The sequence below is a fragment of the Microcebus murinus genome, chromosome 7 (genome assembly GCF_040939455.1).
Source record: "Microcebus murinus isolate Inina chromosome 7, M.murinus_Inina_mat1.0, whole genome shotgun sequence".
Classification (NCBI taxonomy): Eukaryota; Metazoa; Chordata; class Mammalia; order Primates; family Cheirogaleidae; genus Microcebus; species Microcebus murinus.
This window is the reverse complement of record NC_134110.1, coordinates 70,250,762-70,265,674: the sequence shown is the minus strand read 5'-3', so window position 1 is coordinate 70,265,674 and position 14,913 is coordinate 70,250,762. Positions and strand designations below refer to the sequence as shown.

Genomic DNA, 14,913 nt, shown 5'->3' with positions numbered 1-14,913 from the left:
TCTGTACGTGGCAGCTTTGCACTTTAACCTACCAAGAAACCGTGCTGTTTTTACAGACTGCCTTGCCATGGATGTCATGAAGAATATAAAGGTGATCTGTATTCAGAAGACCTCAAGTTTTATCTGTAGCTCTGTGAATCTAATATTAATTTTGGCAAATTATATTCTCCTGCATGGGCATGGGATGCTTAATTTATTGATAAAGTTACTATTAAGGTATTATATAAATTCCTATTAAAACATATTTAATATTATTATATAGAAAAAATCATGACTCTACAATTATTAAGGCATGGTCAAAAGAAATTAAAATGACTATGGTTTGATCTTTTCATCTCATTATTGACTGATAAATTATCTATTTTTATTGTATATATCCCTAAAATACTTTCCATCAGTATTTCAGAAAAGTTGGGGAAGAGGGAGAAGAGTTCAGAAATGGCAATTAGTTTTCACTCTCAGGAACACATTTTTAAAACTGGCTTAAGGAAAGACATTAATTGCCCACTCCCATCCCTTTCCAAAATACCTCTTCACCTTTTTCTATGTTCCCAATCTCAGCTACCCTAGCTGGAAACCTCAGAAGTCAGGCACACAGCTAAAGTCCCATTCCCCACATCTGATCACCTGCTACGTCTTGTCTTGTCCATTGTACCTTCTAAAGATCTAGGGCAGGCATCCTCAAAACTGTGGCCCACGGGCCACATGTGGGCAGCCTAGCACATTTATCTGGCCCTCCGGGTGTTTTTGCCACCACTGCCTGTCCTGCTTAGCAGCCGACTCATTCCGGGCCCACAGTACCCACTCTCCAATGGTCTGAGGGACAGCGAACTGGCCCTCAAACTGTTTAAAAAGTTTGAGGACCCCTGATCTAGGGGATCTATCCACCCTCTAGGCCTACTCCAATCTTTTTTTTTTGAGACAGGGTATCACTCTGTTGCAAAGGCTAGAGTGCCGTGGCGTCAGCCTAGCTCACAGCAACCTCAAACTCCTGGGCTCAAGTGATCCTCCTGCCTCAGCCTCCCAAATAGCTGGGACTACAGGCATGCGTCATGCACCACCATGCCCGGCTAATTTTTCTATATATTTTTAGTTGTCCAGCTAATTTCTATTTTTAGTAGAGATGGGGTCTCACTCTTGCTCAGAGCTGGTCCCGAACTCCTGACTTCAAGGGATCCTCCCACCTCGGCCTCCCAGAGTGCTAGGATTACAGGCGTGAGCCACCACGCCCAGCCTTCTCTCCAGTGTTGACTACCAGACTACCCACTCAGCACCTATGCTAAATCCTGCAGAAATCTTTTTAAAATGTGAACCCGATCCTGCTTAAACTCTCTCCTACTGCTATCAGAAGGAAGGTCAGGTTCTTCAGTGTGCAAAGTGCTTCACGATCTGGCCTGTGACCAACTCATATATCATGTCACACTACTTTCCAGCCACATCAAAATTCTCTCTGTTCCTAAAACACTCCTTGTTCCTCTTACCCCGGGGCCTTGTTCCTTCTGGTGAGTATATTCACATTCTTCCTCCCACACCTTTTACTCAGGCAATTTTTAAACTCTCCTTCACCACTCAGTCATCAATTCCTCTAGAAAAGCTTCCCTCATGTCCCAAGTCTTTGTAAGAAGTGCTTTCAAGGGGTGTGATGGAACACTATACCTTCCAGTACCCTTCATGTGGGAGAGCATGAAGGTTTTACCACCTGTTTGCCCCTCACCCCTTCCCCAAACTATAAATTCTGTGAGGGAAGGGACCTATCTCTCTTGGTTTTCATTATGTCCTGAGACCTTAGCACAATCAATATCTACTACATATTATGTGCTAAATATATGCTGATTGGAGGTTGAATGTATCAGCATCAAAATTGTTTTGTTTATAAATGGAGAAACTAACAATAGTTGCCAGTTTATAAACAGATTGGAATGCAAAGTCCATTTGTAATTGGCTCTTTAGAAACTGAGAATATCAACCCCCAAACACAGAAAAAATGTTAAAATTAAAATTAACTCATTATCAGCAAAATTTTCAACATGAGATACCAAGTATGCTATTTCTTCCCTAAATTGCTACTGCCGTGAGAGATGGACTTTGCTTTATTCACTGCTACTTTTATAGCTTCTAAAAACAGCTGTGGCTGCATGGTAGAAACCTACCAGCTATTTCCTGAATGACTACTAAAAGAATTTTCAGTAACCTCTGTGGTGAACCTAATATCAAAGTTAATACCCTCTGGTTAGAGTCTCTCAGCAACCCTGAGAGTACTGGGAAAAGTCTTGCTCCTGGAAGAAAACAAGGCAGGGGCTGTGAGGGACACCACCCTAACAGCTGGAGAGGGCCCTACTCTCCAGAGTAAAGAGGCTTCTAATGATAGAAACGGTTCAGTCAGTATGTCTGTCTACAATGCAGAAGCCATCTTTTTTTTTTTTTTTTTTTTTTTTTTTTTGAGACAGAGTCTCGCTTTCTTGCCTAGGCTAGAGTGAGTGCCGTGGCGTCAGCCTAGCTCACAGCAACCTCAAACTCCTGGGCTCAAGCGATCCTCCTGCCTCAGCCTCCCGAGTAGCTGGGACTACAGGCACAAGCCACCATGCCCGGCTGATTTTTATATGTATATATTAGTTGGCCAATTAATTTCTTTCTATTTTTATGGTAGAGACGGGGTCTCGCTCAGGCTGGTTTTGAACTCCTGGCCTTGAGCAATCCGCCCGCCTCGGCCTCCCAGAGTGCTAGGATTACAGGCGTGAGCCACCGCGCCCGGCCAGAAGCCATCTTTATATGCACACATATTTTCATTAGTTCAATGTCCCTAAATTAGGAATTCCTTTTAAATATTTTGGGGGCCACTGATCTATTTGAGAATCTGGTTAACACACATACACACACATTCTGAGTTTCTCAGTAAAAAAAAAAAAGTATATCATATTGCATGTGATTTCTGGAACAGAAGTTCAAAAGTTCTTTATATAGTTCGACACACTATAGGTTTATTCTTTTTACTCACTCAACAAAAATTTATCAAATGCCTTCTATACATAAGGTCCAGCTCTAAGCAGAAATAAAAAAGATAGATAGAAAACTATAGCTGATGGTATGGTCATTAGAAGTCACATTGTAGTATATGTAATGTCAAAATGTTCACTACATCAAAAGAAGGTTACAAAAATCATTTATAACATTAACTCGCAATGTTATAAAAGAAAAATACATATCAATAAATGCAAAGACTAGAAAAATAAACACTAAAATGTTAATGATGATTTTCTTCTTTGTTCTTGCTAGACTTCTCAAAATTTTTACAATGAACCCTTACTATGTACACAGGAAAAAGATATTGGTAAAATAAGTTTTAATAAGACCTCTCTCCTTTTAAAGAATTTTTTTTAACCAGGAATGGGTAATAAGATACGCTATATACTTTACTATGATAATAGGCTAGAGATACAGATTTGCGATTCATAGGCCTACATACAATACATAAAAACCACAGAAGCTGATGAATAACTAAAGAGGCACAGACTTTCTTTCTATTCCACCTGAACTGTACTACTGGCAGCAAACCAGTGCACTTTAATAGTAAGAAGAAATAATCACTAGATCCACTGGTACAGTAATAAGTACTATGTATGACCCATAATATCTATCTCAATCTATGGCTATATCTATAGCACAGAATAAGAATTTAAGAAAATGAAAAAACAAATATCATTCTAACTCATACTACCACTAAGCTGTTAAAAAATAAAAGGTGACATTAAATTGTTGCTTGGAACATTTGCCTCTTTAAAAAGTAAATTCTGGGACCTCCTCTAATCGCTCCCATTTTACACATAAGAAAACTGGAGGTCAGAATCATTAAGCGACTTCACCATGGCCACAAAGGAGCAAAGACAGAACTAAAGGTTCCCAGAGAATTCATGGGCTAAGACTTTGTGGCCTTAGAGTCAGTTACCAAAAACTTTTAATTGTAATAAATTTCAGTTTAACACTGAACGATATTACTAAATGTAATTTATCTGCTTCTTGATAACTCAGAAAATTTATTCAAAGCCGGGCACAGCTGATCATGCCTGTAATCCTAGCACTTTGGGAGACTGAGGCGGAAGGATTGCTTGAGCTCAGAGGTTCAAGACCACCTCTGAGTAAGAGCAAGACCCTGTCTCTACAAACAATAGAAATTAGCTGGGCATGGTGGAGTGCAACTGTTATACCAGCTACTCAGGAGGCTGAGGCAGGAGAATCGCTTGAGCCCAGGAGTTTGAGGTTGCCGTGAACTATAATGATGCCACTGCATTCTAGTCTGGGAGACAAAGTGAGAGTTCCTGTCTCAAAAAAGAAAATTTATATGAGAACAGTTCTATCTGCTTCAAGATACAATGACATCCTTCACTGTCACTATTTCAGTCATACCAGTTTCCCAGCTCCCTGCCCATCCCCAAACCTCCTGTGGGCTCACACAAATAAACAAATTAATTAACAGTTTGTCAACACCCAATTCTTTAAAGTGGTTCCACTGAGAAGAGAGCCAGGGTGATGGGTAAGGTCTTGCATTTTTAAACTTACTCATTTCTATTTTGCTTGCTTTTTATACACAGTACCCATGTATTGTTTTGGTTTAAAAAAAAAGAATTTTGTTAAATAAAATAGCAAATAAAATATATGTGAGAACTTAAGGGCATCTTACTACAGTTGCTGAGAGTCAGGCTTGGTGGCTGCTTCTTCCTTACAGCTCATAACCATACTTGATGTATTAGTTATTTATTGTTATATAACAATAAGCTCCAAAAGTTAGTGACTTAAAATAACACACATGTAATTGTCTCACAGTTTCTGTGGATCAAGATCTGATCACAGATTAGCTGGACCCTCCGCTTCAGGGTATTTCACTCAAGGTGTTGACTAGGGCTGGGATCTCATCAGAAGTTTCAACTGGGGAAGGATTTAAGCTAAGCTCACTTCCATGGTTAGCAAGAATCAGTACTTTGAGGGTTACTGGACTGAGGACCTCAGGTCTTTAATGTCTGCTAGCCAGAGACCTCCTTTAGGTACTTGCTACATTTGTCTCTCCAATCTGGCAGTTTGCTTCACCAACCCCAGAAAGAAAGTTTTTGTTGCAGTGACTGTAATGTAAAAGCAGACAAACTTCTTCCACAGATGCCAGGTAGTAAATATGCTAGGCTTTGCAGGCAGTAGAGTCTGTCACAACCACTCAACGTTGCTATTTTGGCTTAAGAGGAGCCACAGACAGCACGTACATGAATGAGCATAGCTGTGTTCCAATAACACTACTTACAGAAAATTTGAATTTCATATAATTCTCACGTACATGAAATACTATTCTTTTGATATTTTTTCCAACCATTTAGAAAAGGAAAAACCATTCTTAGCTGGTGTGCCACACAAAATCCGGCTGTAGTTTGCTGGCCCCTGCTCTAACATCCTGATATCTAAGCCAACTGTGTAGAATCTTGCACAGTCCTCCACAATGTTTGATAGACAAGATGCTCCAGGAAAAGTGTTCTACAACTGGAGTCAGGAGTTCTCTGACAAACCCAGCTCTTCTTGTACCAACACTAGTACCTGGGGTATGTTAGTGACTCTAACCATTTACAAACGGTGTGATCTTATGCAAGTTACTTTACCACTTTATGGCTCAATTGCCTCAGCTATAAGATGAGGATTTGGGTTAACCTGAGCATTAAATAAGTAATGTGTGCATAACAGAACAATGCCTGGCACAGAGCAAACGCAATACAGATATTTGTTAAATTAAAAAAAAAAAAATCTCTGAGCTTCAGTGTCTTCATTTTGGAATGCAGAGGTTGAAGAAAAAGAAAAAGTAAATAATCAGCAAACTATATATCTTAACATAGGTTTGAAACAAGTATCACTAAACACATCTTACAACAGAAAATAAGGCTCAAAAGAGTAACTATAATTACCTCAAGATGACACAGTAAATGTTAGAAGCAAGTCTGATTTCAAGTCTGTAATATTTGTCCTCTCTATAACTCTGCCTCTTAGGCACTGATACCTAACTCATAAGACCATCATGATGATTAATGGGTATCATGTATGCAAATTTACTCTCCTAATTGTAAATGGTATACAGCCTATGAGTGAAAGGATCTTTTACACTATGCTTTATGTTTTTATTTTAGATTTAAGGATGACTGAAAACAAAATTTCCCATGTGGATTTCTTTAAGAGAGGGAACCTACAAAAATCTGACTTTTTAAGTTTTTCTTAGGCCAACATGAAAAAGAGAATGGTTTTAAGAATCTCCTACAGAGCAACCTAATAACATTGGACCCTCCTGGAAGTTGCAAGCACCAATATGAATACTGTTACCCATAACAACCAATTATCATGTAATGTTTTTGGATCAAAGACAACATTTTACAGGAGTTAACTTTAAAGTGTAGGTCTCCAAAGAGGCATTGCAGAGGCAGAGCAGACCTTGTAAGGACACTTTAATGCTTACTAAATATAGAATGGGGTTATTCTTGTGAATGTCTTCAATTTTCAATTTAATCAACAAGTTTCTTCTAGTTGGCTTTATTCTTTTAGGATTCCATCTCCTTCCTACAACTGTTATCAACAGTACTTTCTTATAAATCCAGAGTTTCTTTTTTCAAGAATTGATAAACTTCAGGAGAACCTGAAGTTTGAAGGTTATAGACAGGATTTCATTTGCTATGTTTAAATCAGAAAGTACTGAGGATTAAATAAATTAACACATCAAAGGGCATATAGTAATTGTAAAATGGCAAGAGAGAGGCTATGGGAGGGGTATTAGGTTGGTGCAAAGTACTTGCAGTTATAGCATTGTTGAAATTTGCTGTTTGATACTGTAATACATTCTTACGTAAATGTTTGTGTCATTTTGATGCACATTTTTCACTTAATTTTTTTGCTATTGACTTATTACTAGCTGTTTATCTTATATTTATTTTAGACCACGAAAATTTAGACTATGAAAATATAAGTTAAAAGCAGCAGAGACAACTTGCAACATCAACAACACATTTGGCCCAGCAACTGCTAACAAACATACAGTGCAGTGGTGGTTCAAGAAGTTTTGCAAAGGAGAGGAGAGCCCTGAAGATTAGGAGTGCAGTGGTGGGCCATTGTAACAGTTGAGAGCAATCCTCTCACAACTACAAGAGAAGTTGCCAAAGAACTCAACATGGATCTTTCTACTGTTGCTCAGCATTTGAAGCAAATTGGAAAGATGAAAAAGCTTGATATGTGGGTGCCTCATGAGCTGACCAAAAATTTTAAAAAATCGTCATTTTGAAGTATCATCTTCTCTTGTACAGAACGAACCATTTCTCAACTGGATTGTGATGTGCAACGGAAAAGTGTGTTTTATACAACCAGCAATGACCAGCTCAGCGGTTGGATTGAGAAGCAACTCCAAAGTACTTCCCAAAGCCAAACTTGCACCAAAATAAGGTCATGGTCACTGTTTGGTGGTCTGCTGCCAGTCTGATCCACTACAGCTTTGTGAATTCCAGCTAAACCATCATATCTGAGAAGTATGCTCTGCAAATCCATTGCACAGAAAACTGCAACACCTGCAGCCGGCATTAGTCAACAAAAAGGACTTAATTATTTTTCTTTTTTTAAAACTTATTACAACTTTATTTCTCTTTATTAAACTTTTACATATTTTGCAATGTGCTTTTGGGGTACTCTAGTTATTCATAGTGAAGAAAATACATATTTGTTTTAGCAAGATTTAAAAATAGAAAAAGTTGGTATAGGGAAAAGCAATCCTGGGTCCACAGCACAACCTGGATTTCCTTTCCAAGTCACCAATGATATGTCTCCTCCTTTCTTTCTAAAGGGCCCAATTCTTCTCCATGACACCGCTCGACCACACCTCGTACAACCAACATTTCAAGAGTTGAACGAATTGGGCTACAAAGTTTTTCCTCATCCGCCCACATTCACTTGACCTCTGCAACCAATTACCACTTCTTCAAGCATTTCAACAACTTTTTGCAGGGAAAACACTTCCACAACCAGCAAGATGCAGAAAATGCTTTCTAAGAGTTTGTCCCAAAGCATGGATTTTTGCACTACAGGAATAAACAAACTTATTTCTTGTTGGCAAAAAAATGTGTTGATCGTAATAGTTCCTATTTTGACTATTAGGATGTGTTTGAACCTAGTTATAATGATTTAAAATTCATGGTCCAAAACTGCAATTACTTTTGCACCAACCTAATACAACTACTCTACCACTTAAAAATAACAATAAGAAGGGACTATGAGCCAGGCATAATACTTAATGCCTTCAGTACATTAGCTTATTTAAGTCTCATAACTCTATTCAATTTTACAGATGAGGAAACACAGAGAACACACAGCATGGACTAATCCAGGACTGTTCATCCAAAGTCTTTGTTTTTCATGACCATTATACCTAACTTCCTCTTTTGAGGTAAGCCTAGATAAATTTTTTTAATCATGGGCATTGAGAAAATGAATTCTAACTGGGACTTTTAAAAAAACATAATTTCAAAGATAGGGAAGGAAGTGGAAAACAAGAGAAATACGCCTGAAAAGGTGGCAGCTGTGGTCAGCCAGAATGGTATGAGGTAGAGAAAGAAGGTGGAGGTAGAATGTAGTTCTAGAAGACAGAAGGGAAGGTCAAACTAAAACCAACACCAGCCTAAACTACTTTGCTTTTCTCTCACCAATCCTAGATGAATTCAGTAAACTGTTTTGGTTGAAAGGGCTACTTCTGTAAACAGACAGTTCAGAACAACAGGAATAAACAAGATGTAACAGAGCATATCCAGTGGCTTCACAACCCACTCTGTTCATGGCTATGAGTAAGAATCTTACACTATCATGGACCGTATCAGCCAATCCTGGGTTCAAACCTCAGCTGTGCCCCTTGGCAGGTAGATGATTCTAAATAAGTTCCTGGATGGCTAAGGCTCAGCTTCTTCCTTAGTAAATGGTGACAATAATACCTATTTCAAGGGTCCATTTTTCTTTTTTTCCCTTTTTTTCTCTTGACCCCATAATGCCAAATTGAGAGTTGTCTCTCATCAAGCTTGCTTTCAATTACATGATTACCTTAAATTATTTCCAAGTACAAAGTATAACTTCTTATATACTTAATATGTAAAAAGAGACATTATCAAAAGCAAAGCCTACTTTATTGTCAATCAATAAATATATAAAGTTCTTACTATATACCTATGACCACACTAGGCATTAAATATACAATAAAGAAATAGAGGGCTATGGGTTGAGAACCTACCATTAGACCAGAGTTCAATGTTTGACTCTGCTATTTTCTACCTAGGTGACCTTGAGTAATAACAACAGAAACAACATAGCCAACAAGTGTTTGTTAGGCCAGGCTCTGTTGCACGTATTCATCTTATGTATATGTAATCTGCTCAATAGCTATATGAAGTAGGTACCACTACTATTCCAATTTTACAAATAAGAAACTGAAGCACAGAGAAAACAACTTGACCAAGGCCACCAGATTCTAAGCAGACAGCAAGACTCCAGAGTACCAGCTCTGTGCTCCTAATTAATTAGTGGACAATACTCTATAATATGTGTATAATCACTTTCTGCAGGGTTGGTTTAAGGATTAGAAATAATAGGTGAAAAGAGCCTAGGATAGTAGTTGGCACAGAGTACATGGACAAGAAAAGGCACAAGGACAGAAGCTATACACTGGAGGACAAAGCAAACTAACAGAATGAATCTATACAGGTTTCTTAGCTTCAACCTTCTTTCAAAGTTTTAGGACAGCTGATCGATTATTACCCAAGACTGCATCAAAGTTCACATTGATATTTCATACCATAGAAAGCTGTGAAAAGGTAGAAATTTAAGGCTGTGACCATACGAAACTACTATAAACACCAAACTTTATCTCTACAGAAAACCCCTTATCTTTCCACTGCCTCTGCCTCTACTAAACACCATTCTATAGTCATTGCTGCTGTTGGTTAGAATCAACAAAAGATATGCACAAAACATTTAAAAAGAAAAATACATCAATTTCATCATAAAGAGATAGGCTGGTTAGAATTATTTTTAATTTAAAACAAAATGAGAGAGTTTCCAGAGACTAGCAATGATTAAAACATAAGTCAGGATTACTAACATAAAATACATCAATTCCTCTGGTTTTGAATGCTGCATCTCTTTACTACAATATATAGTTTTTTAAAAGTATAGCTTAAGGACTGAATTCCTGGGAATCTCTACATGAACTCCTTGTAGTTTAGAATCATTGAATTTGGAGAATTCAGTAATCTAGTTTGACCCATCACTTTAGAAAAGAGGAAAATGAAGCCAGATAGGGTTAGTAATTTGTTTCAAAGTCACAAAGTTTATAAACATCAGATTCCTTTCTTCTAATCAGATAGTCTCATAGCAGCGTTTCTATCCTAAATCAGTTGCACAGAGATGCACACTACCTATAGAAACCTGAGTAGAATAAGCAGAACATATAAATGCAAGGACAGAAAGGAGTCTTGAGGGAGTGTATAAAGAAGAAAAACATGCTCAGTGAGTAAAAGATTACCTGTTCTATTTGGTTTTACTACTCAGTGTTTTGAAAATGAAGTTCCTCAAAAAAAAAAAAAAAGGAAGATTTTCTCCTTTACATCAAGTAAAGGAAATTATTTGAAGAAGGAAAGACCTATTACAGATTTAGGAAACTTCAAAATCTGGAGTCTACTGCTACACCCTCCACTGTTTACTCAAACCGCTTCCTTCAGACCCATATCGCTAAAAACTTGAGTCAAACCCCTGGATGCATTTATGGATGCAAGAGAGAAAGCTAGGAATGGGAAGCTTTCCCCTCGAACAGTTGCCAAAGCTGCTGCAGGAATAAGATGACAAATGTTAAAGATGGACATTTCCATTCATGTCGCGCCCCCACTCCCTGCCCCGTCCCATAGTTAAAAGGGACTCTTCATTTTTAATCAAACGCACATCCGGAAAAGGAGTAGTTCTTTCTCTACCAGATTTCCTATTGAGGTCCACCTGCGATTTGTCTTATTTGCATGACAGATTTCCCAGGGTGTGATGGAAAGTATTTGTAACTCCCATAGTCCATGTCACTTCTCTGCTGGTATTTATCTGATAGAGCGCCCTCCCAGGGCCGTGACAAGACCGCTCAAAAACAGACTTGGAGAGGGATAGGCCAGAGGGACACCACTTACCGAAAACACTGCATTCTGGAGCCCGAAAGGTATGGGGGTCAGTCTGGCCAGTGCCACCACTTTCAGGCCGCTTCCTCCCTCCACGACGCGAATAACGGCGCTCAGCTTCTCGCTGTTCTGGATCCTGGCGGCCACCCAGGCGGTGAGCAGCCGCTTGCAGACCACATGGGCGATGAAGGTGCCGATGAGGACGCCCACCACCATCAGACCCATGCCCAGCACGAAGCCGTACAGGTACCCGGCGGCCACGTTGAGCACGATGTAGCCCCAGCCGCAGGGGAAGGAGACCAGGATGAAGCCCACGACGAAGAGCAGAACCCCCAGCAGCGAGTCGAGGCTCTCCACCCAGAGCAGGAGGTGCTGAAGGTAGCGGCGGACCAGGGCCAGGGAAGCGAAGCACAGGGCGGCCAGCACGCACACCAGCACGAGGCTCCGGCACCAACAGGTGCTGCCGAGGCAGCAGCAGCGCCAGCTTCTCACCTCGGCCACGCCGACCACCACGCCGCCGCCGCCGCTCCCGGGCCCGCCCGCCAAGGACCCGCCCGGCTCCGGCAGCTCCGAGGCCGCGGGCGGACCGTGGCGCTCCAGATAGGCGCCGAGCAGGGCGCCCGAGGCCGCCGCCGCTGCCGCCGCCGCGCTCGCCCCGCCCCCGCGGGGGAGGCGGTCCGCCCGGTCGTCCCCGCCCGCCGCCCGCGGCAGGGCCCAGCGGGTCGGCAGCTCGGCGCGGCCCGGGAGGCTGGCGTGCTGCAGGAGCCGCGGGAGCGCCTGGAGCAGGATCCCGCCCGGGCTCCGCATCCCTCGGCCCGGCCGCGGGCCCTCAGCCGGCCAGCCCGTCCGCCGCGGCGCGCGTCAGGCGGCGGCCCTTCATGGCGCTCCGCTTGCCCGGCCTCGGCTCTCGGCGTCCGCTCGGGCGACGGGGAACGGCCGGGAGGAGGGCGAGGAGTCCGCGGCGGAGCTGCAGTCCCGCCGAGAGTGGGAAAACTCCGGCCCACGCGCCGGCCGAGCCCGCCCCTTCTCGGCCCGCGAGGGAGGGGCCGGGGCGCGCCGGCTGCTGGCCACGCCCCCGTGACGCGCCGCCCCGCCCCGCCGGGCGGCCGGGGTCGGGGGGCGTCCGCGTGGGCAAGCCCAGCCCAGGCGCTGCCGGGGCCAGTCGCGGGGAGCGGAGAGGGAGCCGGGGGCGCGCGCGCACCGGGGACGGAGGGCCCGGCTGCGAGGTGGCGAGTCCGGCGGCGGGCGGGGGGCCGGCGCGCTCCCGGCCTTCCCAGCTGGGCGCGCGCCTGCTTGCGTGTCAGGGTGCGCCCCTCTCGGGCGGAGGAGCGGCTTGGATCCTCGCCAGTACCTCGGGGTCGTTTCCGCGGTGACCTCTGACCCGAGCGGGCAGCTGTCGGTGGCGCTCACGTCCGCAGCCGCTCTGGCGAAGTAGGGAAAGAGTTCGTGGTCTGTTCTGAGGGGGCTTGCCGCTGTCCTCCACCCCGCCCTCCCGCCTCTGGTTTGCCTCTCTGGGGTTCAGCTCGCTTGGTCCTTTAGGAGCCGGGAAACAGGTATGAAGGCTCCCCTGGACAGACGCCCCTGCTGACTCCGGAGGCCCTTCGTGCAGTGCCAGGCACTGGACTGGGGGCATGTGAAAAAGACTCACAGGAGGACATTTCTTGAGGGTTCGCGCTATCAGATGGCGATTCTCAAACTCTTTCTCTGGTTTCTTTTCCTCTTTTTGCCTGTTTGAGGTTAGTGTTCTCCAGGTCCCATTTTCTCCTTTTTAGAGTTCTCTGAGCCATCTCATCCAAGCGTCCCAGTCTTGATCCCACCGTCCCCTCCACCCCCACGACCCCAGAGTCTGTGTCTCTTTGCCCATGGAGTTCCTGCAGGCACCTCACTCAACATAGCTTGGTAGATAATGAACTTGGGCTCAGGTGCAAAACAGATTTAGTAACTGGTCACGTCATTAATCCCTGAATCTCAGTGTTGCTTTTTAAATTGCAAAATGAAGATAATAGTACAACCTTACCCCCTAAGATGGTTGTGAGGATTACGAAAAATGATAAAGTAAGGTGGTGAGTGAGCACTCTGCCTGAAGTCAGTGTTCAGTAAATGTCAACTAAGGAAGGGTATCATCCCCCAAAGAGCTGCTCTTCCTTCTGGGTTTCATACCTCCACAGATGACCTTTCCACTCAGTTGCCTGCCAAATAACTGATCAGGCACTTTGGGTCCTTGCTGATCAGGTGCTTGCTTGCTCCTTCATGCCATTGTGCTGGTTCTGCTGAGTCAGGAAGAGTCCCTGCAAGGTGCCAGGCACATGCTGCTTCCTTCAAGTCCTTTTCCTGCTCCTGTGGTTCACACGGAGGAGCTGCTCCTACTGCTCCCTCAGCATTTACCTGAAGTTTTGCTTCGTCCCTAGAAACATCCCACACTACCTTCCCATCACCATGGCGCCCACTTTGGTATTGCCTTTCCATTCCCAGGCTACTTTCTACATAGCTATTATCACATTTGTCCCATTGTGTTGTAATTTTTTTTTACATCACTGTCTCCCTCTTTAGATTTTGGATTTCTTCAAGGTGGATGCTATACTTATTTAGTCTAAGAAGCAATACACCACCTTTAAATGTTCATTGAATACACAAATGATTGCAGTTTGTAGGCTAAGAAATGAAGGCAGTAAAACCAGACAGGAGGCTAAAATCCAGGAGGGACTGAAGTAGGATAATGGTCCTTGTGTTAGTAGAATGGTGATAAATTAGAGAGAAGCTTGGTGACCAATTCGGTGTTAGAAGAAAGGGAGAAGGAATCAAGTATAACACCTAGGTTTCTTATTTGAGGTAGTAGATAGATAATGGGGCCACTGGCCAAGAGAGAGAATACAGAAAGTTTGTGGGAAAGATTAAGGGTTCAGTCTGGATATATGAGACTTGAGATGTCGTTGATACCATCCAAATGTGATAATTCTAGTAGATGATTAAAAGTATGGATATGAAATTAAAATGAGGCATCTCTTTTAGTAATGTTTGCATTGGTGTATGGGCAGCAATTAAAACCATGGTTCTGGATGAGTAAATGGTAGTAGGTGTACAAAATATCTCCTGTTCACTTTCAGGAACACGGTTGGATTGCCTGCCCTGGCCCCCTGTGGTTGGGTTGAGCTACATGACACGTTCTGCCAGTGAATTGTGAGTGTAGCATTGCTGATGCAAGACCTTCCAGAACCCTTTTTCTCTTTGCCATGGCAATCAACAATGTTCCAGAGAATACATGCTCTTTCAGTCTTGGTCTTGGAGGGAAGATCATGGAGAACAGAGTCCTAGCTGTGTGTTGATGGACATGTAAAGTGAGTGAGAAGCAAACCTTGGTTGTTTTAAGCCACTGAGATTTGAGAGTTTTAATTGTTACCAAAGCAGAGCTTTGTCACTCCTAACTAAAGTGAATGAGAAGAAGAGATCTAAAGAGGGAAACTGGGAAACACCAATGTGCTTATTAGACTCTTGCTTTCAAAAAAGAAAGACTCTAAGACTACCTTAATTAAATGAGGATGAAACAAGAGTATTTATATGGATATATGAGTAGCTATTAGGAACCCAGGCATAATAACTACTCTCTTATTTCTTTCTCATTGTGTCTCTGTTCTTCTCTAGCTCTCTAATCTATTTTCATACTACCAACTGGCTAACTAGTCCTCTTCTTACCCTCTAGTTGACATTTCAGAGGACTATA

General features: G+C 42.8%; 1 protein-coding gene and 1 long non-coding RNA gene across 5 annotated transcripts in view; one reads left to right on the top strand and one right to left on the bottom strand.

The window, feature by feature from the left end:
* The window catches only part of TMEM64 (transmembrane protein 64), a 55,860-nt gene extending 43,623 nt beyond the window's left edge, over window positions 1-12,237 (bottom strand). For both annotated transcript variants that reach the window (XM_076005170.1, XM_012760726.2), the window contains exon 1: window positions 11,208-12,237. In XM_076005170.1, the coding sequence (XP_075861285.1) occupies window positions 11,208-12,002 (795 nt within the window). In that variant the 5' untranslated portion in view covers window positions 12,003-12,237. The remainder of the gene's footprint in view (window positions 1-11,207) is intronic.
* A 124-nt stretch (window positions 12,238-12,361) lies between these two features.
* Window positions 12,362-14,913, top strand: part of LOC105869109 (uncharacterized) — a 40,392-nt gene continuing 37,840 nt past the window's right edge. For all 3 annotated transcript variants that reach the window (XR_002224435.2, XR_012920185.1, XR_012920186.1), the window contains exons 1-2: window positions 12,362-12,748; window positions 14,300-14,530. This is a non-coding gene — a long non-coding RNA (uncharacterized LOC105869109). The remainder of the gene's footprint in view (window positions 12,749-14,299; window positions 14,531-14,913) is intronic.